This window comes from Durio zibethinus, chromosome 23 (assembly GCF_047325235.1).
Source record: "Durio zibethinus cultivar Kanyao isolate XHJ-2024 chromosome 23, ASM4732523v1, whole genome shotgun sequence".
Taxonomy (NCBI): Eukaryota; Viridiplantae; Streptophyta; class Magnoliopsida; order Malvales; family Malvaceae; genus Durio; species Durio zibethinus.
In genome coordinates this window covers 10451836-10479331 of record NC_143184.1, presented here as the reverse complement: position 1 = coordinate 10479331, position 27496 = coordinate 10451836, and the positions used below count along the sequence as shown (strand labels likewise).

General features: G+C 30.2%; 3 protein-coding genes across 7 annotated transcripts; 2 read left to right on the top strand and 1 right to left on the bottom strand.

Annotated features, from left to right (window-relative positions):
- The first annotated feature begins 10465 nt into the window (after positions 1-10465).
- On the top strand, positions 10466-14485 carry LOC111314600 (GDP-mannose transporter GONST3-like). Of its 4 annotated transcripts, XM_022916110.2 has the most exons (4): positions 10467-10731; positions 12159-12209; positions 12678-12731; positions 12968-14485. In XM_022916110.2, exons 3-4 carry the CDS (start codon positions 12729-12731, stop codon positions 14081-14083), a joined length of 1119 nt encoding a protein of 372 aa, XP_022771845.1. In that variant the 5' UTR covers positions 10467-10731; positions 12159-12209; positions 12678-12728; the 3' UTR covers positions 14084-14485. The 4 variants fall into 4 exon arrangements, with proteins under 4 accessions (XP_089609081.1, XP_022771845.1, XP_022771844.1 ...); XM_089752955.1 differs by lacking the exon at positions 12678-12731 and having other exon boundaries at positions 10466-10731; XM_022916109.2 differs by lacking the exon at positions 12159-12209.
- Positions 14486-17080: 2595 nt separating this feature from the next.
- Positions 17081-17781, top strand: LOC111313569 (mitogen-activated protein kinase kinase kinase 20-like). Its single transcript, XM_089752212.1, has 3 exons — positions 17081-17141; positions 17250-17451; positions 17493-17781. The coding sequence occupies exons 1-3, from the start codon at positions 17081-17083 to the stop codon at positions 17779-17781; spliced, it is 552 nt and encodes a 183-aa protein (XP_089608338.1).
- A 1252-nt stretch (positions 17782-19033) lies between these two features.
- On the bottom strand, positions 19034-26996 carry LOC111314599 (AUGMIN subunit 5-like). 2 transcript variants are annotated; one of them, XM_022916106.2, is made up of 10 exons: positions 26188-26996; positions 24754-25296; positions 24028-24169; positions 23639-23812; positions 23289-23498; positions 22428-22613; positions 21489-21648; positions 20983-21178; positions 19890-20022; positions 19034-19420 (listed from the first exon to the last, which is right to left on the bottom strand). In XM_022916106.2, the coding sequence occupies exons 1-10, from the start codon at positions 26736-26738 to the stop codon at positions 19292-19294; spliced, it is 2424 nt and encodes an 807-aa protein (XP_022771841.2). In that variant the 5' UTR covers positions 26739-26996; the 3' UTR covers positions 19034-19291. The 2 variants fall into 2 exon arrangements, with proteins under 2 accessions (XP_022771841.2, XP_022771843.2); XM_022916108.2 differs by having other exon boundaries at positions 20983-21172; positions 26188-26958.
- Between the last annotated feature and the right edge of the window lie 500 nt (positions 26997-27496).

The following is a 27496-nucleotide window of genomic DNA, read 5'->3' as shown; positions in this document are numbered from 1 at the left end:
AAACAAAAACAGATCTCATACAATTTTGATTTAAAACATTTAAAATGTTTTGGACTTTGGTTTTTAAAGGAGAAGAAAACAACATAATGAGAGATAGAAGCATTTTGAGTGATAGAGGAGTTTTTAAAGGTGACAACTACAAGTTTAAACTTAAATTGAGGTTAATTTTTAAGTTTTTGAAAAAAAAATGATTTGAGAAAAGAATAGAGAAGATCAAAAGGATTTTTTTATGATTTTTTATGATTTTTTATGTTTACAAATAGTGGTACACAACAATGATCATTTGAATTTTGAAATAGAATTATGGTTTTTTGTTTGTTTTGTTAAAAAAAATGTGTTTGAGAGAAAAGACGGTTTAAAAAAATTATAATAAATTTTTTTATCAAACTAAAAAAATAATGTGAATTTATGCGATGATTATCGAATCCCCAAATCCAACCATAAATATTTTCTTTCTTTTTTTGTTATTTGTATTTTTATTTATTTTAAATGTTTGTCTAATGATTTTATTTTTAAAAAATTCACTCGATAAAATAGGTGAAACTTGCTAATGAACATGAAAGGATGGTTTACAACAAATCTTTGAATTTGATGCCTTTTATTGTAAATGAATGGAAAAATTAAATCATGATTCTAGATTTTTTATTCATCAATGGTTATACTTTAATTTAATTTACAATTAAAAAAAAAGTATATTAATATTTAAAAAAAAAATTAGTTCCATTTTAGAATTTTATGTAAATTGGTTACTATTAAATGATGATTTTAATTTAATAAAATTGATTGATAGATTTAGTCTTAATACGAGACAAGCATAAGAACCCAATTAATTTAATATGATCACTTAAGTGTAGGCTTTGTGCATCTTACAAGGTCAGGTATGGTAGTAAGCTTTTGATAAGAAAGTTTCTAAAGTTATTTAATTAATAAGGTTAAAGTCTCATTTTTACTTATTATATACGGTAACTACCTATTGAGAAATCATTAATGAAAGAAGTGTGAAAAGGATGATTATAGTCATTTTAGGGACTATTTCGCCTTCACGATTTCATGATGACTACCCAAACAGGTATGTCTAATCTCTTCGATTCATGTATGGTGTTCTAATTTTCACACAATGAAATTGGGATAATGCTTACATGTGATGTTAGAACATGATTGTGTGAAATTAGAATCCTAATTTCAAGTTAATTTAACTAATTTTTGGTGGATTGTTTGTTTGGGGTCAAATCTTATGATTGCCGTAATCCAACTTTGAATTCTTGTTTTCCTAAAATTGATTTGGCTTTTTATTCTCCTCTCCAATAGGACTAAAACCATGTATGGATTGTTTTTTAATTCAACCTATAGACAGAGAAATCAAGGTTTAAGGTTTAAAGTTTTTGGTTCAAGATTTGAATCAAATTCAAAATTTTATTAAAACCTTGATATTTTATGTGTTTTAATCTAAATTGACACGTGATTATTGTTATCCATGTGTTTTAAGATTGAAACATTTGTTTTAATTGCATGAAATTTGAATTTTAATTAATAAATTGAGAAGAAACCATAAACAAGTTATGTATGGGTTTTCCATCCAAAAAATTTGGCTCAAATTATGTTGATTCATGGTGTTTTGATGCAATTTGAAGCCTGGGCTTGGTAAATATATATACATTAATTAAAGTTTGGAAGATTCAATTGCATAAAAATCAAAGAAAACCATGAAATTTTGACAAAAGGCTTAAAACGGGTAAAATATGGGTTTAGCAATCAAGTTTCTTTTGGTCAATTGATTTTATTTTTATAGTTTTTGATACGATTTTTCACATGGATTTAATGACATGATGGCTTCATTGAGTTTCAAAAACTACAATTTCATGAAAAACATAAGAAAAAGTATCAAAATCAAGCTTAAAACAAGAAACAGACCTAAACGGGTCAAAACAAGATCCAAATAAGTTGGCTAACTCAATTAGAGAGAAAAAAAACTACCTTCCAACATATACAAACACTACCCACTTGCGGATGGTAAAGCATATAGAGGGTATCGCTTATCCCGGTGATAATTTTTGCTCCGGTTACTTTTGTTTTGCTTGAAATTTTATTTTTAATTTTTTTATTATTTTTCAAAAAATTTTTGAATTTATGAAATATTTATTGTTTTATGTTCATGCATAATTCATAATTATTATATGTATGCACATATTTCTGAAAAATTATTTCATGATTAAATATTTTAGCATACCGTGACTTATTGAAGGTACATACTCTCTTTATATATTATTTAAAATTTTTGTACTCTCGACCTAAAGTTATGTGTATAATTGAATAAATTTAATAAAATTTGTTTTTATAAATTTTTCGCTATCCATTTAAAATGCAACATGCATTATTTTAAAATGCAAGTTAGGTTTAAACTTTTTAAGGTTTTGGTATAATTTGTACAAACTAATAATTTTATTGGGTAGTTTCATTTAATGAGTAAAAAATTTTTTGAATAGTTATTCATTTGGAAAAATTATAGTTTATAATATTGCCTACACTAATTTATATTTTTCATGACTATGTTAACATTATGTATCATTGTTAATTTGTAAAATTTTTTATACATGATATATAAGAATAAAGTATTAATTGGTAATATTAAATTATCCATAAAATTTAAGACATTCAGTTTGAATACAATAAATTAATTTTGATATAATGAGACAAATTTGGTTAAGTATCTCACAAGAAATATCATATTTATAATAATTCATCGATATACACTTTAATTATTAGTGTCTCACATAGGAATGATTAGCTCTTTAAATATTTAATTATCTAAAAAGACACGTTTAGTTTAAGTATCTCATAAGGAGCAATCATATCTATAATGATTCATGAAGATATGATTTAGTTACTAATGTCTCACATGGAGTGATCAACTCTTTAAGAAATATATCATAGTTAAATATCTCACAAAGAGTGATCAAAATGCATACACTTAATTAAGTATGCAAAACTATAGTTATGAGCAATTTAAGTTTCTCAGTGTGAGAATAAATAATTGGTTAATTTGGATGTTTGACTGCCAAAATAGCTCATTCATTAAGACTTGTAAGATTTTCTAATACACAAGAATGAAAATATTTTCAAATTGCCTTACACAATTGCTTGCTCAAAAAGGGTTATTATGTTTGGTAATTTAAAGTGGACATAAAGTATCATGGTAGAGAGTATACTAGTCTAAAAAGTAATCTACCCAGAAAGAATAAACTTTTTGAAAATTAAGATATTTTCATATTAACTTCTTGTGAAAAATGCTAACAACATATTACATTCTCTACCCGAAAGGGGGTTTGTAATGATGCATTTGAATTTTCAATTATGTTACAAATAACTTATCATAGGCTAGAGCTATTTGTATGAATTATTATTCATATAAGAAAAGTTGTAATTTTTTTCTTGAATATTAAACTTGATTTAGTGAAAAAATTAAGTAACTCTAACTAAAAGTGATAAAAGTGATTTAGAGCTTAACTAAGTCATGGGTATTTTCTTGGACAAAATTGTTAAATATTAAACATTTTGTTGATTATTGTTTAATTATTGAAATGTTACATTTTATGATTATAAAATATTGTCTAAGTCATATGAATCTATGAAAATAATTATCTTATGCATGATTAGTAAGTATGTTATATTACTTTGTTTCATTATATCATTGTTTGATAAAGTAATTTTATGAATGATCATGCTTATGTAAATTGTGACATATGAAATTGAGTTAAGGTTCTTTTAAAAGCATATGTTATATGTTATAAATATGTTTAGTATACTTACAATGTTTTAATTTTGTATATATCACATAATTATAATTTGAAATTTTAGGCATTAAGTTTAAAGCCTAATAAAGTGTATATTGTGATATACATACATATATATATATATTTAAGAAACTCACATTTTACATGAAAATATGAAACATATTATTGGCTATAATGATTTATGAAAAATATTTAAATTTTATACTAGTATGTTGAAATAACGGGAGAGTGTTGTTGTTAAGGTTATGCAATTATGTTATGAGAGTAATAACATATATTAAATAATTGTGTAATAAATTTATTTCACATAAATTGTTATATTAGCTTTTAAAATATTTAACTTTTATAAAATACTTACTAAATTAAGTATACTCTTATAAGATATTAATTTTTTTATAATATTGATATTATAATATGTTGAGAGAGCAACAAGTAAAAGGTTATTTTTTTCGTAAATATTTGAAGCATGCTTTAGGTATCATAAAATTTAGTAAATATTACTATAAAGATTTTGGGTAATAAAAACAAATAAGTTGTGAAAGTAAATGGATATGAGTAAAAGTTTCGATCAATAAGAATAGGGAAAATTAGTTTTACAAATTTCAAAGTATTAAAGATTTTAACTGAATGTGTTGTTGTTAAGGCTTGTTGGGTTAATTAGCCTAATGTTTTTATCACAACTTGCATTTAGTAATATTGAAAATATTATATTCCTTACATGATTATGATATTGATTTATACTATAGTCATTATTTGTATATACATGATTATGATATTGATTTATACTATAGTCATTATTTGTATATAATTATCTAGAAAATATGCATTGTTGATATTCATCATATACTGTATGTTAAGATTTATGGTATAAAAATTATAGACTTTATTGAATCTCACATATAAAGTATCTACATTGGAAGATATTCTTTGTAGTCAATCAATTTTTTTATTTTGAAATTTCTTATAGTCACACTTGAAAGATTGAAATATCATAATAAAATATTATTAATTGTTAAGATAATTTACTTGGTAATCTAGCATACTAAGTATTAATATTGATTAAAAGTATGATTTTGGAGTATGACTTGAAAATTTTAAGATGCATAAAATGATAATGGGTATTTTAAGTTTTAACTTTTTAGTGTCTATAGAGATACATTTAAATTAGTATTTCGCTTGAAATGATCACATGTATAAATAGACATAAAAACTATAATGATAATAAAATTTCTTATATTGTTGTGAATTGTCTCTGCATTACTACAAGTGATTACTTGCACAAATTGGGTGATTATATAGTTTTAATTTACAAATAATTGTGAAACATTTTATGAAGTGAAAATATACATAGACCTAGGAAATTTATTTGCCCAAAGTGGATATATTTTCAAAAGTATTTTTATTTTTCATTATTTTAAAATGTGATCTGTAAACACTAAATTTGTCCGAGTTCTTTGAATTGGGCCTCGATTTTAAATTCATAAGCTTAAGTTTTTATGACCAAGGTCCAATTTCAATTTTTGTGACCCATAGCCCAAGGCAAAGCCTATAAGAGTGCCTTTTTTGTTATTTATATATTTAACCTGTTTTAATTTTATTTTTTAAAATTTTATTAAAATTAATAAAAATAATTTAATAATAATTAAAGTAATTAATTTTTTTTTTTTAAAAAAAAAGAGAAAACGAGAGTATAGTAGTAATGGGTGTCATGCACGACAATGACAACCTACTTGCCCAAGCCATTACCTACCCCCTGAAACACCTACCATACCATCACCTAACAATCACACTTGGCCACTACCAGCCACAACCACCACCATCACCCTTGCAACCTAGATCCTTGTCGGGAAATGTTAGGATTTGTCCAAAATTAAGTTTAATATATGGCACCTTAATTATTTTGATAAAACTAGTAAAGATATTAACTTGATTAAAGTCTTATCTGTTTAGATTATTTATTGGCCTTTGTTCTTAATTTCAATATGTTGAAAAAAATATCATCATAAGTTAATGTCTACTATGAGTGATAAGTTCTTGGATGTTATATACAACATAATAAACGTATAAATTTTAGTCACTTTAATTTATCACATTTGGGTATATACATTTGCTGTATAATATTTTATAATAGCCAAGAAGGTAAATTTCCACACGAGAAAGTTTTAAACTTGTTATGACATTTTAATTTCTTTTAAGTAAAATTGAAAGTTGTTGAAATATAATTTTATTTTGATAAATATTTATTTTGGTTGTTTAACTCTCAATTGAGATATTGGTTTGATTATCTTAGTTACTAGTATCAAACCTAACAATTATCAATTTTAAATGGCATATTGTTGTCATTTGTTGATAATATATTTTTTAAAAAAATTAATATTTTTTTTTAAAGAACTCATACGTGAGATGGAGAATATTATTTTACACTTATTACACGTGTTAAAGTTTTGAAGAATGGAGTATTATTCAAATAAGTAAACTATTTGTTTTGTTTTTAATTGGTTCAGTTCCTTTCTTGATAATCTTCCTCAAATTTTGTTGGCTTAATTTTGAGAAAGTATAAGAATTTTAAAATCTTCTTTCATTTCATTTCCCTTGTTTTGAATTATATATGAATTAATTTTGAGAGTTATTTTCAAAGAATGATAATATAAAAGTTTTGACATTTTTGCCAAAACTATTCTTTGAAAAGAAGTGAAAAATAGCGAAAAATAGTAAGAACTCATAAATGCCCTAAAGTTATTGTTTTGAAAATATCATATGTGTTAAGGTTAGTGAGAGTTAATAAGCTATTGATTAAGACATGTTTTAGATACAAAAGATTGATAATTCAATGAATTCCAAATTTATTGAAAATGATCCCATGTTAAAACATTGAGATTTTGTGCTATATGAACATATGAATATGAAATTTTGTTTATAATATGTTAGTAATTTGTAAGTGATTTATTAAAATGTTATCATGGAAGTCCAAAAATAATAATGGTTATCACATTTGGCATGATGACAGATAATAAATAATTTTATTATGACTCCATTTATTAAAATACTCCTTATTATTATTCAAAGTTTGAATGTATCATGTTTATGATTAGTTGGATCAATGGGAATCATTGTGATTTGATTACATTATAACCTATTTTCTCTATCCGAGGATAATAGGATTACCAAGCTCATAATATGGATATCTATAGGTATAAAAAATAGAACCAGTTAAGGTATTAGGTTGATTATGGCAATTGATGCATTTTAAATTTACTTGTGAAACCCTTACTGTTTTGGGTTTCTTTATTTTATTAAATGCATCACATGTAATTGCTAATTACTTATAAGATATAATTTGAAATGAATAAGTCCATAAGATACCATCAAATTAAGTTGACACAATTGTTTTATATATACATCATAGTTATTATTTGTATATATATTTATTATTGCATGTGCATATCTTATAGTGATATGTCAAATTATAAAATCTTGAAACTTGGTATCTATCTTAAGTATGACTTTAATATCATTTGGGTATGTCTCATAAATGATACTAACAAGTAACTTTGATGATAAAGAGGAGAATATAGGTACATTTCGATGCCATGGAAATTTCTCAGCAAGTTTTAAGAAATACAAGAGGACTAATAATGAAAATAATACATTGAAATCACATTTAGGTGTTATTTTTTTTACTATACAATCACATTGAGATCTATTGTTGATAGTGTCTTTAGTATTTGTAACAATGGATTAGCCTTGTGTCGATAAGGGGCATAATTGCTACCATGATTCGGTATTATAAAGTTTCATTGGACATGATCATTAAGATGTTGTCTCAAGGGCTAAATTATTTTTAAAATTGTGGCCTCATCAAAATAAAATAAATCATTCCGGAGTTTTTTTTTCAAGTCAAGTTTCTTAAAATCAAATGATCCAATTAATATTGCCAAATTAGGATAATGTTAGAATTTTTCATTAATGGGCTACTATTAATTGACGATTTTAATTAAATAAAATTGATTGATGGATTTAGTCTTAAAACAAGACAAGCATGAGAACCCAATTAATTTAATGTGATCATTTAAGTATGAATTTTCACATCTTACTAGATCGATGTGGTATAGCGGTTATGTAGGTCTTTAGCCTAGTAAGCTTTTAATGAGGAGGTTATTAGGGCTATTTAATTAATAAGGCTAAGGTCCCATCTTCACTTCTTATATAGGGTAACTACCCATTGAGAAACCGATAATGAAGGAAAAGTGAAGGGAAAAACTATAGTCACTTCGGGGATCGTTTCAATTCCATAATTTCATGATAACTATCCAAACAGGTATGCTTAATCTCTTCGATTCATATATTGTGTTCTAATTTTCACACAATAATCTTAGATTAATGCTTACATTCTAATCTTCTTAGATTGTGTTTATTAGCATGATTTTGAACCTGAAATGGATCAGGTTAAACCTAATTTCAAGAATTAAAAATAACCACCCAAAGTTAGAAGAAAAGGTCACTCGGGGCAAAACATTAAAATATTTTTTGATAATAGAAATGTTAATATACTTATGTTAATTATTAATGAAAAATATATCAATTACACACATAAATATATTCATAACATAAATTATGTAATTTATGAATACTTTCAATATTTTTAACTTTTATTTTTAATTTTATTTCATTATTAGAACTATCATTATTGGTAATATCATTGTTATAATTACATTTGATTTTTGCATATTTAAAATTTCTTGAATAATTTAATATTTTTCAAAATTATTTTAGATAAATAACATTTATCATAAATGGGATAATATCTCATTTGACTCATGAACTATTGTATTTTTTTTCTAATGTGATATTTAAACAAAAATAATTTATAATTAAGTACTTAAATTATATTTTCATGTGTTAATTTGTCTCAATAGTCAATACTATTAACCATAACATTAACGCAACATAAACATCCAATAAGATACACATGTCAAAAAATACAATCAACATCACATCATAAACATCCAATATGATAAACGTGTCAAAAAATACAATCAACACCACATCATTAATGCCAAATTAGCATTAAAAATTTTTTTTAAAATTCTAAAAAAATTGTTTTTTTTTTTTCATTTTTGCTTTTCTCTTTTTCTCTTTTTTCTCTCAAACATAAAGCCCCAAAATTTGAAAATTGAAGAACAAAGCTACCATATTTTCCCATTTTTCAGAAACTAATCACTAGCTATCGTCGTCACCATTATCGGCTGATTGTCATTGATCGACCTTTGTTGACACCCAAATTTTACCACAAACTTTTTTTCGACCCCCTCATTCTAAATCTGGACTCAGAATTTTTACAAATCAATCTCCAATGTCCCAAATCTAGAGCTAAAGCTGTAGCCTTTCCACTATCGTTTGAGCTTTTGTCCACGTTCGATCTTCGCGAGTTTTCAGTATGTCATTTCCTTCATCACTCTTTTCCTTTCCATCATTCGGATCTTCAAGCACTCAAGTTGCAGCTAGCCCTATCCCCGCATGTAAAAGTGTTCCTTCATCAGACAGCCTATGGATCCAGTAAAGTAAAATGATTTGCTCATCTGAAATTGTAAAATCCATACCTCGCCTTCCAAAAACCACCTCTAACACAACAATCCCAAAACTGAAGACATCAGCTTTAGCAATAGCCACATTTCTTTTTTAGAAGCTATCTCGTGGCGGATACCCAATTATGCCACCAATGTTTGTTGTGTCAGCCAAACGAAACTAGTGCCTTTTTGTTGCTAGTGTCTTGAGTTGGTACTTGAGTTCATGTTCAAGCCACCGTGCCAAACCAAAGTCACCTAGTCGTGCATTATATTATGAGTCAAGCATCATGTTGCTTGTCTTAACATCCCGGTGTATAATCCAAGTTTCCAATTGTTCATGGAAAGAGAACAATGCCGTTGCCAGGCCTCCAACAATTTTCCTCCTGCGCTTCCAGTTCAAAAGAGCTACACCCATGTTTTTAGGCCTTCTAAAGAGTACTCTTTCAAGGCTCCGATTGGGTAGTCATAAACCAAGAGCAACTAGTCTTCATGTACATACCAACCCCTTAACCAAACAAGATTTCTATGGCGCAAACCAGCCACAGCCACCAATTCTGCTACAAAGGTCTTCTTAAACCTCTCCCCTGTCTCTGTCAAACATTTAACAGCAACCACTGTTCCATCACTGGTAAAACTGCTTTATACACTTCCCAAAACCCCCCACTTCCAAGAATTTCATCTTGGAAACTGTTTTATAGATTTTTTTTAATTTAAAAAACTTTTTTTGAATATTTTAAATTTTTTTAGAATTTTTTTAGAATTTTTAAATGTTTTTATAATTTTAACTTTTTGGAATAATTTTTTTTTACTTTTTGAAATTTTTTTATATTTTTATGAATTTTTTAATCTTGATATGACTTTAATTATGTGATATTAATTAAAATTTTTTGTACATGTAATATTTTATTAAATATTTATATTACGTTTAAGATTAGTGGTATTAAATATTGAAATAATTTAATACATAAAAATATAATTTATGTTACCGATTGAAGTTTCTTTTATTTAATTACCATATTACAAAAATAAAATAATTCAGAAACCAAATGAAATATTATCCCATCATAAATTAAATTTTATTTAAATAAAAGAATTGACTCTCACCGTTACTTTACTAATTACCAAAAAATTTTAAAATAGGTTTTTCGATCCTTTTTTCCTTCCGCAGCATCACTTCCAAGTTTCAACAAAACATACTTTTGCTCCCACAGTACCATCACCACCGCTGGCCGCTCCGTCGCCACTCTCCTTCATCGCGTTCGGTCGCTTATATTCATTTTTCTGTCGCTTCTATTCGCTTCGGAGTCCCGAGAACCACCGGTTGTTCGTTGCTCCCATTCTCACCGATCTCTCCATTGATTTATTCCCTTCAGGTTTGTTTTCTTTGAGCTCCTGAAGTCCTCCTTTTTGTTAATTTTCCTCATTTTGATTTCTTCTATGAGTTCTTCATCGATCCTTGTCACTTGTATCGTAAGACATTTCTCTGCTTAATCCTATTAGATATATTTGGAGAGAGAGAGAGAGAGAGAAAGATTGTTGCTTTGTAATGCTTGTGTCTTTCTTCAATTTCTCATTTTCAAGGTTTGAACATCAGCTCTCACTCTCAGGTTCACGGCTTTCCTTCAAGATTTGTTGTAGATTTGGTCTCTTTTAATTGATTTAAGAAAAAGATTGATCTTCGAACTCATGGTTAAATTGAGAAATTCAGCAACAAGATCTGAAAGTTTAGAGTATATAATATTCGTAGGAGTATTCCTATTTATTTATTTGCTTTTATGATGTTTCATGACATGTTTTAGTTAGCTTCCATTGGTCATGCTCTAGGCCTTTACAGCAAGATTTTCATTATGATAAAGATGAGGCAACAAGATGCATGAGAATGAATGAATGTAAAAACAAAAAAAAAAAAAAATCCATCATCCATTTTCAGTTTACTAAAAACAAAGCGCAATGACATGAGCAATGTGATTGCACATGGCCCTCCAACTCAAGATAATTACAAAAGCTTATTATGAACTTCTTCAATAATCTTAACAAGTTTATATATATCCAGTTTAATAGGTCCGAATTCCCCATTATTTTAGCGTTGGCCCATATGTATGAGAAGTCTTAAGTGAATGATTTTGTGTTAAAATATATGAAATGGATGGACACACAGAAATGGGAATACAATGTATAAATATAAAAATAAAGAACTATGAGGCAAATAAATTCTATCCTTGAGACATGAGAAGAGAGTGACTACTTTCGTTCTTAATTAGGGATATCAAACTTGAAATCACGTAAGTTAGTGGAAAGCTAGCTAAGTGTTTCTAATTTATGTTATAGTGATTTGACATTTCTTTGTAAGAAGGAAACAACAGTTCTTAATTGCATTATTTTTGCATCCGATAGATGGTGAGTCAATTTATTGTGGATATTTGTATTTCTTCTATAGCTTAAGATTTTGTGTTTTTTTTTTTTTTTTTGGAGGGGGGGGGAATAATTTACGTCCTGCAGTCATTTTTTTTGCTGATTACACCAAGAATCATGGCTTAATGATTACATTGCATGTAAAAATTCAGAACCTCAATATAGAGCCCATTTGTTTGCCATTTAACCCTAGCTATGGATCAAGGTTTTCCACTATCTTTAATTATTCTCTTATTCTTGCTTTATTAATTAATTTTCTGTTCTTTCTTTCCTGTTCGACATAGTATTTTTCTTCCTTTTCACCATAGTATTTCCTTATTCTTCTTTCTTTAATTACATCCTTTTCAACAATTCTTATTATTGGTGATATTCTTTTTAAATGTGTCAGCAACCTCCTCCGCCTCTACCCTTCAACTTATTGCTTCTTCACAACCCAAAGGTAGATGGACTACTTCATAAACCCAAGTTTGTACATTGCTTTTCTGTGGGTTTCACTCAATCCTAGTTGCTGATTAAATTAAAGCTACAATATATTTATCATCAGATATCAATTTTAGTACCATAATCACTTAACTGTAAGGAGGATAATGAATCATGTTTGTCTCCAACTATGTAACATTTTTGTATTAAATGGTGGCCTCCATAACTTGAACTTCTGCTTCTACTCTTGTCAGCTCAAGACTTCTACCATTTCATTGGATAACAGTTCTTTCTGTAGATTGATAGCAATCCAACAAGATATTTTATGTATTTATTTTACTAACAAAACGGATTTGTTTGGTTGTGAATGAGTCTGATTGTTATTTTTGGACACAAAATGGTTGCTCAACATGTTGATATCTTTCCTTTCTGGTCCAGTGTTTCCTTCTAAAATAGAGCTAATGTTTTATTTCTGTTGACTTTACAGCACAACTGGAGAAAAATATCACATTTTGTGTGTCTTAATCTTGCGGCCAAGATGGTAATCACAATATAATGTACTTGGTCAATTCTTTTAAATTTTTAATTTCACATAATTGTAGTCGACTTTTGAATGTTCAACGAAAAGTTTTCTCCCTTCCTCTGCAGCAGGTTCAGTAGGCAAAGGAGGGGGGGGGGGGTTTATAATGTACAGGGCCTCGCATACACATGTGTAGACAATACACCCTTGCTAATAGCTAGACATGGTAATAACATTGTGTTTTTTATTCTTGTTAGATGTCTAAGGATGTGGAGCGTCCTATATTCAATGGTCCCAAAGACTCTGCTCTGTCTGGTGAAGCACAAGTAACATGGTATGGTAGTTTACTCAAGCAAGTATCTGTCTATGGAATAGCAGCAGGATACTGCATCTCAGCTTCTCTTCTCTCCATCATCAACAAATGGGCTGTCATGAAATTTCCTTACCCAGGGGCACTAACTGCTTTGCAGTACCTGACAAGTGCAGCTGGTGTATTCCTCTGTGGATGGTTCAAGGTCATAGAGCCTGATCCACTTGACCTTCTGACAATGTGGCGATTCCTACCTGCAGCCATTATATTTTATCTGTCTCTCTTCACCAATAGTGAGCTCCTCCTACATGCTAATGTTGACACTTTCATTGTCTTCCGTTCAGTAGTTCCCATGTTTGTTGCTATGGGAGAGACCCTTTTCTTGCACCAGCCATGGCCTTCCATGAAGACATGGATCTCATTAGGCACCACCTTTGGTGGCAGTGTGCTTTACGTTCTTACTGATTACCAGTTCACATTAACTGCCTATACTTGGGCTGTTGCATACTTGGTAAGCATGTCTATAGATTTTGTCTACATAAAGCATGTGGTTATGACTATCGGTCTAAATACATGGGGTCTTGTACTGTACAATAATCTTGAGGCTCTCCTATTGTTTCCTCTTGAGCTACTTATAATGGGGGAGTTGAAGAAAATAAAGCATGAAATCTCAGATGAGTCTGACTGGTACTCTTTTCAAGTGATTTTTCCTGTGGGTTTATCATGTTTATTTGGGTTGGCCATCTCTTTCTTTGGGTTCTCATGCCGAAGGGCAATTTCTGCTACAGGGTTCACTGTTCTTGGTATAGTTAACAAGCTATTGACAGTTGTGATTAATTTGGTTATTTGGGACAAACATTCGACTTTCATGGGGACCATGGGGCTCTTGATTTGTATGCTAGGTGGGGTTATGTATCAGCAGTCTACAACCAATAAGCCCAAAGCTGTTAATGAAGCTGCAGTACAAGAGAGAGAGGAGGAACAACTGAATTTACTTGAAATGCAAGGCAACACAGAGGGCAATAACAATGAAAAGGAAGTCATTGAGATAGAAGAGAAGTGAAAGGGTTTAAAATAGGAGCATTCTGGGCCTTCTTCCATCTGCACATGAAAACCATTCTGCAATTCAACATGGCTGATGAATTCTTGGGGGAATTTGTCATCCAAACAACAATCTCTGTATGCACAGATACTTGAATCGAAGATTCAGGCTCAGGTCTAATGCATATATGGCGTTTAATCTGGTCAGTCTTTTGTCACCCTAACTCAAAACTTGACCTTTTCAAATTGATACATGATTTCTATTTCTCATCCAACAAACTAGGATGGGAGGGAGTTTTGCATTCTTTTGTTTATATTACTATCATGAACATTTATTAACCCAAGCAACCCTCACCATCTTACTGGTGCCTAAGATTATTAATGCCTTTATTGTATGAAGGGGAAGTCAGGCCCTTTCCTTTTACCGCATGTCATTGGCATATTGGATGGTTTCCTTTGGAAGAGTATATGGGCTGGTGTGTTGGGTGGATTCTTAAGGGATATTACCTGGGATAAAAACGACACCGTCCGGCTTTATTGATTCTTTATCAGGTATGGTGGTTTCGTTTTATCGGCTAAGGGGGTTGAGGGTATGGTGCCATTCCCATTTTCAGATTTCAAGCATTCACAATCACAAGGGTCATTGAGGGCAGAGGATTTACAAATTATATGGTCCGTTTTATTGGGCGTGACCTTTACCAGGAAAAACCTAACTTCATCTTCATGACATTAATGTAAAGGCTTAAATAAATATATAAAAAAAATTTAAATAAAAATTAAATAATTATCTGAGAATTTATCATTTTATTATAATTAATTCAATCTTTAAATATTTATTTTTGTTTAATTAAATTTTTAAATATTTATTTTTATTTAATTGAATATTCAATTAGATGAAAATTGGCTTTGATGGTTAATCAATTTTCATTTAATAAAGACTTAATTTAATGAAAATAAATGTTTAAAAGATTGAAAATAAATATTTAAGAGTTCAAGTTTTAATTGTAATAAAATGATAAAAATAAGCAGCAGCAGTACAGGTATTCAAAACATGCACTTTCACTAGTCAATATTCAGTCATCGTCGGTATAAAGTTATGTTCTAAAAATAAAAAAGAAGTCGTTGGTAAAAATCACTTTTCTTTATAAAAAATAAATGGTCCTGCAGTGAAAAAGAAAAAGAAGTCGTTGGTAAAATTATTTTCCTTTACAAAAAATTGTATTACTTCACCGCTAAGTGGATGACCTGTCTTGTCATTCCCATCGAGTAAAAGTTAGTTTTGTTCTGCTCTTTTTCAAGATCTTTCTTGACTTCTGTTACATATAATAAGGGATGATGAAATTGCATCACCAATATGATGATAGCAGTTTACAAGTACAAATACTTGAAAGCCATAAATTTTTTTAATACTAAATAAAATAAATGAGTAAAAATTCTCCCTCTCCCAAAAAAAAAAAAAAAAAAAAAAACCAAAGTAGATTCAATAACACCAATATAACTTCAAACATCATAATTTTGGGAAAATTAAAATGTTTCTTGAAAAAAGTGAGAAAAATTCTAAATCCAGATATAATACCATCCGTCCCATTAAAAATGTCACATATTGATTTTTTTTGTTGAAATGTTTTAAACTTTTACCTCTTATTATTTTATATTTATTACAAATAAAATATAAAAAATACATTTTTAAAACTTTGAATGAAGTAATTATATGTTTTGTAAAATTTAATTAATTAAAATCTATAAAATAATAGCAATCAAAGTTAAAATATTTTAACAAAAAAAAATGTGACAATTTAAATGAGACAGAGATATGCAACGTAAATATTACTAAATTTTATAAACCAAAGTGAAAAAGCCATAAAAAATATTAACTGTGTAACCGCAGGGAGTAATTAAACCACCTAATCCAAAAGAATTGGACATTAACACAAATGGTTGATTAGCAAATGCAAATGGAATTAACAGACGTGACTATCACTCCTACTTGCAATATACGTGATCTCATGAGTATATTGATATATCAATAAATTTATATATATTTATTTTTAAATTATAAGATAAAATTTTATATTTATGAACAATTCAAAATTTATATACTTAGAATTATGTAACGTGAAATATAATAAAATAAAATAAAATATTTTTTTTAAATATAACATAAACCTTAAGCTCCTTAACATATAAAATAAAATTAAAATATTAAAACATACATTTAATATCTTATACTCAAGTTACACAAAAAAACAATTATATATATGTGAGGAGATAAGCCTTAAAATAAAAAAATTATAATAGAAGTATAGGAAATAAGAAGAAAACAATTAAATTTTAGAATAATTTTATTCTTTGAGACTTTTTTTTTGTAAAATGGAGAATCTGAGAGAACAAATCGAAACTCATATGCTAATTTCAAAAATGAAGAACATGGGAGAATCAATCCAACTCAGATACTAGAAACAACGTAGATACTTCTGTGGAGCATGACTAAATATTATTGTTTTTTAAGTTGAACCATATTAGATAATATTTGTAATGTTAAAGGTCAAATAATAAATAGTAAATAAAATTAATTAAGAGAGATATAAGCTATTAAAAATAAATTTGATTAATTTAAGCAAAATTAAAATTAAAATTAATTAAAAGAAATTTAATCTATTAAAAGTAAATATAATTAATTTGATTAGAATCAAATTAATTAAAATTTAAAATTAATTGAGAGAGAAATGTAAGTTATTAAATATAAATGCAATTAATTTGATCAGAATCAAATAAAATTAATTTAAATTGAAGATATTAAGTAATAGATACATGATAATTATTCAAGCCTATCTACCTGTCAAAAAATTATACTGTCACATAAGGTAATTATCTTTTCTTTTTCCAAAAACTTTGGTATTTATATATTTACATAAGATTAGAATAGTTTGTTAAACCCTTGGGTTTCGTTCCTTTCATTACTTTTCTTTTGGTTATTGTATTTTGCATTTATTTCGATTATTGGGTTTCATCAACAACCATGGATTTTGCTGTAGTAAAAGGAGTAGCAGAGAATGGTTTAACTATGGAGTGGATCAAACGTAAGACTCTTGGCCTGGGTTCCTATGGAGTTGTTCATTTAGTGAAACCGATAAACTAGGTTTATGATGACGATCAAGTTTTTGCTGTGAAATCTTGTCTTCACCAAGATTCTTCTTCACTTCAAAAGGAACTAGAAATCCTTGAGCAATTTGCTGGTTGCGGTACAATTGTTGAATTCTATGGGGATATGTTGAGCATTGATCAAGGGATGTTGGTTTACAACTTGTTCCTTGAATATGCTCCTGGTGGTAGTCTTTTGGATTTGATGATCGAGAAATATGGGGGCTACATACCCGAATGCGAAGCCAAGTGCTACGCAAGAATGCTGATCAGTATGGTTCCATTAACAGTCTAAAGATTGCCGATTTTGGCCTGGCTAGGCTACCTGGAGACAGAGATATGGCAGAGGTAGGAACTTTTCCAGGTACTCCAGTTTACATGCCACCAGAAACTGTTTTTGATGGGAAAATCAGTGCTGCTTTAGATATATGGTCCTTAGGATGTATTGTTCTTGAGATGATCACCGGAAAAACTACCATGGGAATTTCAGGACCCCAGGAATTTGGCGATCAAGATTGCATTTTCGAGATATCCACCAAAAGACCCAAACCATGTCAAGCACAGGGAAAGATTTATTGATGAAATGTTTTGCAAGGGATCCTAGTGAAAGGTGGACTGCTGATATGCTGTTAAGCCATCCTTTTACCCTTCCAGAATACCCTTTGTGGCCATCTCCAACAAAATCTCTTCACCATGCTCAAGTTGATAGTTGTCTTCCTTCCATGATGGAACTTGACGATATGTGCCTAGCTATTTTTTGATAATTGAATTTTTATTATCCAAAAACAATAGTCCGGAGGGTACCATCAATCTCCTTAGCATTTTCCAATCTTTCATTTCCACCATTAATGTCATCCTTTATATCATTAAATTCACGATCTGTTGCAGACAATTTCTTTGGAGATTTGGTTTCATTACATGTGTCCTTGACCTCTGTATAAATGTATACTTTTTCCTAGTCTTAACCAAGCAGTTTCCTATCACAGTTGTAGTTTCTTTATTGAATGCTAAACCCCATTATCTTTAGACGGCTAGATAAATGGTTAATATTACGAATGACTTATGAATTATAATAAAATATTTAATATGATATTTAAATTTTAAAAATTTATAATGTGATATTTGAAATATAAATTTGTTAATTAATATAATATTTACTTTTAATATAATTAACTCCAAGTAATGACACATAAAGTATAAATAATTCTTTAAGTATCATATTAATTAATAAATTTATAATTCAAGTATCACATTAAAAAAATTTTAAATTTAAATATCATATTAAACATTTCACTTTAGATTAAGATCATTCTTAATATTATCTCATAAACAAATAAAAATACATTATTGTTGCAGCTGCTCCACATGGAAAGTTTATCAATATATAATTTACTGGCCAACTGAAGAAATCTGAAATGGGAGAGAAAGTAATGAACTGATATTAGTTGCTATTACTATGTTGCATTTCATATTTATTTTTTCTGATGCATGGAAAATGGAGTTCCCTGTAAGTTTAAGAACGTCATGATTTTTTTTTTCTTTTGTAACAATATACATATATATATATATATATATATATTCAAACTAACAGTTATTTATTGGTAACATATTTAATTATCATAAATAAAAATATATGCGTGTAAAAAATCGCTAGAAAAGGAATTACATTAATTGGTTTTCAAATTCCACCGATAAATTAGAGAATTATCATATATTCATTAGATTATATTTAGATATAATAAATAAATAATAATATTTTAATTTTATTTGTGAAATTTAAAAATTCAGACAACATTATTTAAAATAATAATTCAAAAAAAAAAAAAGACAATAAACCCAAATCAAACTATCTGGATCTTTGCTGAAAAGCAGGCTATATTCTGTTTTTAAGACAATACAATATCATTTCACAAATTGGCAAAAATCTTTTTACAACACCGAGACGGTTAGCTGAATTTTTCACTGAGGTTTCTTGTGGGAAATTCATTAACTTCAAACTGTACTACATACAGGGCCTCAATGGAAAGTGTTTCCAAACAAAGGAGAAATGTAGGCAGACTTCATAGCATCATGGATTAGAAGATTTAGTTCACAAAACCTCCTTGTCATAAAATGCAAGAAGTTGCTTTACATGAGTATGCCAAGCAGCAACATTTTGTCCATCAACTGTAACCCATTCTACAACGGTTGATGCAGGTTGCTCCCACCACTCGTCAAGCTGTGGCAGAATGTTCAATCCACAGGGTATATTAAAAGAAAATTAAAAGATCAATGCAGGGGAAAAGATGGAATTCTTGGCAGTAAAAGTTGATGGTTCAATAACCTTACCCTATTATCATCAACACTAGTTCAAACCCCAACACCCCCCCCCCCCCCCCCGGGCACCTCTGGCTTTTCTCCTCCTCTCTCCAAAAATAAATATAACTAAATAGAACTATAAACAAACAAAAAGGCCGTAATTGTGGCCAAAGCCCAGAAACATACTCCCCAATCAAACTATCAGTCTATTCCAGCTCCCTACCCCACCACCCACCTTATGATCTCACACTCTTAAATACGGGCAAATCAACCATTTCCTTCTTTTTTACATGAATAATACAGATGGATTGCATATAAACTGAAGAAAAAAGGTAGAATGTAGTGAGAGAGGTATGAATATGGTCAGCAAAATGATACAAGTTACTTACCAAACCACTCACATATTTGCAGTCCTCCAAGCACTTCTGAGCATTCAAAACTGCAGTTTTAAGTTCAGGTAGCCATTTCTTGATGACAATTTTCTCTTGCTCAGCAGCCAAATTCAAACAATAATTTGTTGTCCTGCATCATGTGGCAGGAAAGTGCACAACAAATCATAATAAGCAAATTCTACAAGAATAGTCCATGAAGTACAAAAATATGCATCTTTCTATATATATTCTGTCCAAAAATGCATCACAATCATCAAAATTTCAAGGTACTACTTATTCTCACTCCCATATACATTACAGTGCAAAAACTTTGGGACAGCTGAAGCTAGATATAAGATTCGTTGACATACTAATTGCTTCTTAAAAGTTAAGGCTCCGTCTCCCTCTTCCTTCTTTGCTTCTAAAAGCAAAGAGTAAGTTTGTTTGTTATGATATTAAAGCATAATATTTTCTAAAATTTAAAAGAATAAAAATTGTATTACATGGATAAGAAATCATGATTTTTTTCCATGTCCAAAAATAAATGCATAAATTGGTTTTACTTTTAGCTATGTCTTCATTTTAAACAAATTGGTTCTGCCTTTTACTATTTGCTACAGCATTATGGCTAAAGCTAAGCCTTCGTTGCCTGTTGCATTTACTATTTGTATTTTTCTATTTACATTTTGCTTCTTAAAAAGGCCACTTAAAGTAAGCAAACAATAAAAAGCAAAATCATAATTAATTAAAAAATGAAAAAAAAAATGACTAAAATGTAACAGAAATTCTAATGTAATATGAAAGTAAACTAATACATTTTGCTATTTAAAAAAATTACATTTTTTAATTCTTTAAAAAAAATTCTGCTTTTGTATCCAAATGCACTTTAATTTTTCGCTTTGAAAAACAAAAGGCAACTATAAAAGCAACAACCATATGATACCTAGGAAAGAAAATAGGAAAAAGCAAGATCAAAAGTGACAGCCAAATGGATTGGAAACTTTTTCAAATGGAGCACTATCTGTCTATACAAATGAAGAAGAGAGGTAAAAAGATAAATGGCTTTTAGATGGACATAACTTGGAAGAAGACAGAAATAGAAATTCATTACCTTGCATATTCTTGTTGAGCATGGTAAGCAAGGTTCAATAATGAATGACCACTTTCAACAAGATCCTGCCGAATATGGACCAAATTTATTGCCTTTGCCAGTTCCTCCAAGACACCAGCCTCAGAACCACGAAGCTTCAAACAAAAATCCAGAGACTCTAACACTGACGCTAAACCAGCATCAGAGCCCTCTAAACCTAACCAGACATTACATGTCATTAGCTTGAGAAACACAACTTCAACTGGGCTTCAAGATCATCCAAGTCATCCTCAAGCAAGCAAATAATCAAACTTCTGAGCACTAGAAGGTGTTTAGAAAAGGGGAACTAATTGAGTAATAACCAAAACACTACCTTTTTTGTTTTTGGTACAAACCAAAAATGAATGTTATTTAACATTTTATTCAACCTCACACTCAAACATCCATCAGCACAGTATTCAAGTCTACTCAAAATCAGAACCATTCCTAATAGAATCTAGCCTGCTTCATTGGAGAACAAAACTCACCAGCAGGGTATTGAAGAGCAGCAGAAACACGGCATATGGATGGAATTGCTGATGGATCCCTGGCACCAGCCCTTGCAGTCAGCAAGGCAGCATGCTTCTCTGCTGCGGCCACAGCTTCAGGTCCTGTAGATCCATTAGCACCCATGGACTCCAGAAGAGACTGATGTGGAAGTAATAAAATGAAACAACTGAGACATGAAATTGGAATTTGCACAATATTACATATAAGATACAGGATGCAATTTTATCTAAACCAAATTTTTACAATGTCTCCACAATTTTCATCAGATCCAGCCACACAAATAAGGAATAAAAAAGAACATAAAGTCCTTCCACTTGAGTCATAAACCATGCAAAAGCTTTAAAAGATGGACTGAAGAAGTCTAAATATCTAATAATTACATTATACAAACAAACAAGAGTCTTAATTTTAATGAAAAGACTGCAAACACAATTTTCTAGGGGCTTCAAAGATACTTTATATTTTAAAAATCACATCTAAATAATATATATAGCTGCAGAAACAGGTAGGGGTTAAAAAAACCATGATATCTCCCTTAACATGAAACATAGGATCAAAAGTTCCCAGATCCATCAGATCAGATATAAGAATATCTGCATAACTAAAATCCACCGAAACAACTGCCACCTGTTTAATATCAAGTGACATGCAATTGATCAGGAAGTAAAAAATTTGGCAAAATCATAATTATAGGTGACAACTCGGACTTCATTTCTGGTCACCAAAACCACCCATCCGCACTATGTTCTCATCCAGAAAAGGGCATGTTGCTGCCTATTTCATCATGGCATATTGCATCCGAGACAACACAAACAAACAACTTATTCAGAACAAAAAGAAAAATTGTATAGCACTAACTGGTCTATTTTTATTACATTTGTAATTGAAAATATGCATGCTGTCTCAGTCTTACAAACCTGTGGGCTAGAGGGAAGCATGTAGAGGGTATTATCAGGACTTCTATAAAATGCAGAAACTTCTTTATCAATAAAATCTTTTGCACTGTTTGAAATGTCTGCAACAATATTGCAAGCTGGAATAATGGTGCTGGAAGCATACTCCCTCGCAGCTAATGGCTGTTGATTCCAGAATGCAGCTGCATCCTTTAAAGCAAAAGAAATTAGAATGAATACTGTTAGACAATTTTAGGCGAATTCAATAAATGCTAAAACCAAAACCGAACTAATAAAGTGACAAAGCATCCAAGTCAAGAAAACAAAACAAAATACATCCACCACTTAAATCCATTGTTATGAAACATAAATGAGATTGTCTACACTGTCAATACTAATTCTATCATTTAATTGGAGATATAAATGATTATTATAACAGGTATAATCCTCAATATCCAGTAGAACATCCAAGTCCATTTTTTTCCCTCTGTTTCTTCTTGAGAAGCTGGACACAGATAAGAAACAGGGTATATGCTCCGATATTTATGACAAAAAGAATGAAACAAGATATACGTACAGGGAATTAAGTAATCATTAGACAGAAGAAAATGCCTTTTTTTATTTCTTTTAAAAGATATTTCAATAGAACACGGATATCTCCTAAAGAAAATGCTTTTTTTGTCTTTTCTCACAAAGAAGAGAAGTAATCCAAGAGAACATTGATAAAGGCAGGTTATTAACTTATTTGCTAAAATTAACAATATTATGCGGTGCAAAGTTGATATAAATTAATAATTGATATCTAATAGCACCATAGATGCACCAACATGCACCATGATCCTATTGTTGAGTTTTACAATGAATATGAAGGACAGAACACCTTACCATATTAGCCTTCAGTAGAGCAGTATATATGGTTTCAAGTTCAGATCTACGAGAATCAAACTCTTCAATCTTCTTCCACTTCTTTCTTAATGAATCTTCAGCCTCTTTTCTCTCTGCACACAATTTATTCAACCGTTGTATTTCAGACATTAATGTATTTAAGCTTGCCCTTAATCCAGCAGCTTCTCTCTCCTTGGCCAAAACCTCCAACTGAGAAAATTAACCATGCAATTTAGCATGCACTATCTGATTAAATAAACTTTAAGAGGAAAAAAGGGACATAAACATCTAATCAAAGATGCTTTGTTGAAAAGTTAAAACTCATAACCATAAAATCATTCAGGAATTACCTCAAAATGTCTTAGACTGCCAACATTCTGCATTGCAGCTCCAACAAGTGAGTGTGAAGGAACTACATCACTATCTCCTTCTAGACGCTTTATAAGCTTTTGACACAAGTCCTTAGCTTCTGCAGCTTTATTGAGCACTTCTTCAGTACCTAAAAATTGTTGAACATGTGCTTTCTGCAAACAAATACATATTTATAAATCAGCCAGAAAAAAAATTGACCAAGCGGAATCAACATAATTACAATAGTTGGGGGGAGCGGGGCTAACAAGTTAAGCAAAAGCAAACAGCCAACCTAGTTTCATAAGGCCCTTAGCATGCACTCGGGGCTGTGGGAAATAAATGTAAAAAGTTAATTTGAGTAAGTGATTTTTTTAAAAGGAAAAAAAACCTGTCTTTCAAGAAGTTGATTTTGTGTTCCTCTAGAAGGTACATCCATTCCTACTTTTCCATTACCATAAAGTTGATAGTTTAATGGTGAGCTCACATCAGGAGAAGAAACATCCATAACTCTGTTGTTCTCATATTTGTACCTGATAAAAATATTAAATAACATTTATCTAATACAAGGTGCATTAAAACCAAACAAGCAACCAAGAAACTTTACAAAAGATGTTTGCATAAATAAAACAATGCTTGCAAATATGGGCATAACCTGAAAAAGATAAATCCAGCCTCCCCTTAAACAAAAAACTTATCAGGAGTCTTCATGGCACTAACTTGACAGAATGCAACATTGCACTCAAGGCCCACCCACAAAGAAACTAAGAAGCTAGAGATAATTCAAGCAATTGGAGGTTTATACAGACAAGATGTAGTTTGTGACCAAAACAAAACCCAAGCATGTCGCTTACCTAAAATGAGAGAGCTAGAACAAAGAAACTATAAAAGTTATTCTAGTTGCAGCATTAATGATAAAATTTTTTTATTCATTCATTTTCTTCTTTTTAAGTACAGCAGGATCAAATCAAAGGAAAAACTAGCCAAATTATAGTATTTTCTGTGCAACACTAGAGCCAATAGTAACTAAGAAAACAAATTGTAGCTGTAAGATTCTACAAAACTGATCTGAAATCCTATAACTACCAACAAGAAAAACAAGGAAGTGCAAGCCTACCTTAAGGTTTCAGCATCAGCTCTAACATCAACTTTCTCTATTTCTCTAGAAACCAGAGTTTTAAGCCTCGAAGTGTATGTGGTAATTGCCTGAAGCAATTGTGGAGGACTTTTGAGGCAATTTACAATATTACTTCTAACTTCATCAGGGATATCCCCATCAAAATCAAAGCCTAATTTGGTAGCTTCTGATTGAGGACTCAAATGGATCCCATTTCCTTCATAAGCTGGAAAAGAATTGCGCACTTTTTCTATCATGCGTTCTGCAAGAGATTCACACGCCTTGCAAATATTTCTTTCACATGTTGTTTCAATAAGAATGACATCATCCGCAGCTTTAGTTCCCTTAACAGATGAATATACAGCTTCCTTCTCACTGTTTGCACTGAAGTTGTTAACCACTTCAATAGAAGAGTCAATACTTGACCTTTGAGCATCCCTCGCTTGATTTACATATTGATTAAGACGTTTATGATACTCTGCAAATATTTTTGCTGCTTCATCACACTGCTGATCATAAGCTTCCAACATCACCTGTTTGTGCCTGCAGTACAATAAGGCATATAATAAAATAGCTGCAAAAGAGATTTTACAAGAATTGAAATATACTAAGTAGTTTTAGTTTTCATGGATGCCAAGGTCATTCATATAATATCTGGAGTTCACAACAATAAGGACCATAATCATGCTTGGATTAACAAGATGCACATTACAACACTCATCACCAACATTCATAACTACAAAATAAGTCCTCTTATACGGCTTGACAATAAGAGCATATGGTCAACCTAGTCCATAGTTAACTCCAAATATGTAAAATTAAAATCAAGAAACAACAATATCATCTTAAGGGGAGAGCTAAAAGTCAAATCCATCAAGTAAAGTTCCTTGAAAGAATGTGAATAAAGAAAACCACAGAGATACTTTGACTTCCAAAGCCCCAAATCAAATACTACACTGTAAACAAATAAGATAGTCCATAATTTTTGAAAGAAAGTACTCTAGTTAGAATTAAAAACCCTATAGGGCATCCTCAGAGTCGTTGAAACTAAGCCTAGTTGACAAAACCAGATCAACCAACAGGTTAGTGAATAACCATTCAATACATTAAACAAACTCGGATAACATTAAAATGTGGAAAGTACATACAGAACCTCAATTTTACTGAGCGCACTGAAGATAGGCTCCTAAATACAGTACAGTCACAAAAAAATGTAATGGGAAAAGGCTTAGTTTGATCTTCTCTTTCCATAACATTAAAATGCCACAAATCCTAAAATGTAGTGAAAACTCACTCTCGTGAGTCGTGATATACAGCTAATAAATAAACTCAATGGTAAATCGACCAAATTCATTGGTGGACACTTCAAATTAATAATAAAAATGTTAAAGCTGACATTTTTCAATCCTTAAAAAATAAGGAAAAAAAAAAAACCTGTAATTGGCCCTTTCATCAAGCATCCTCTTCCTTTCAGCTTCCTCTCTAGAAATCTCCAACATCCTCGCCTTCAAATCTTTCCTTTGTCTCCTTACAATATTCCTCAACCTCTCCACTTCCTTCGCTGCCGCTTCCCGTTCCCTTATCGCTGCTTCCCTAATCTCAGCGGCACCCGAACCCTCCCTTCCACCCTCACCGACAACCTTCTTTTTCCTCCTCCACCCTCCTTTACTCTTCCCCTCCTCTTTCCCCGAGTTTCCACCACTCTCACTATTTCCCCCTCTAGCTTCTCCTCCGCCCCCGCTGGTGGAGGTGCCGCCATGAACGGTAATGTTTTTCCGGATATTTTGGACGGTTTTCTCGGATTTGACTCGGGTTAGCAAAAAATGCCAAATGGGTAACATGTTTCCTCGACAAATCTTACTAAGCGAATCGATTGATGGTAAGTTCGACTTGCTGGAAGAATTGTACGGTCCTAAAGGGCGGTAACCCATTTCCTTTTGCAGCCATTCCAATATAGCTTCTTGCTGCACAATTGCGCTCTGCATTTTGGATTCAATTTCAAAAATCCCAAAAAATTTAAATTTGGGACTACATTGACATCTCAGACTTTCAATTGAAACCCTAATTTAGCTAAAAAGGAACGGAATTGAATAGATCTAACAATGAGAAAGGCAAATGGCCGGCCAAAGGGAAGAGGAAGAGAGAGTCAGCTGGTAGAATGGCAGTGGTGTAATTTTGGGGTCATTTTTTCAACTTTTTTTCTTCGGATATGAGCCAAAAAATATGAAGCTTAAGGAGGTCCCGCTATTTCTATAATGGGCATGGGGAAGTTTTATTTTCTTTTGTATAAAGATTTTTTATTTATGAAAAATAAGTTAAAAAATTAAATTACTGAAATTATTATATTCTCCATTTAAAATTGTTTTAACGGTATTAATTTTTATAGAATTTAAAATTTTGTTTTGATTTTAGTATATTTAATATTAAAATTAAAAAAATTTTATAAAATTAAAGTTTTATGAGTCTTAATATCAAAAATTTTTAAAAATCATCAAAAACAATTTTAAAATATAAAAAATAAAAATTTTTAATATTAAAAAAATAATTTTACAACATTCTAAAAAAAATTAGACAAAATAAAAGCACATAAAGAGTATGCACATATTGTTTTTGTGTTGTTGCGATGTATATATATATTTTTAATAATGACTCGGACAACTTGAAATGTTGTTTTATTAATAAAAGATTAAACTGACAAATACAACTTAGTATATAATTAGAATATTTTATTTGTCAAAAAACT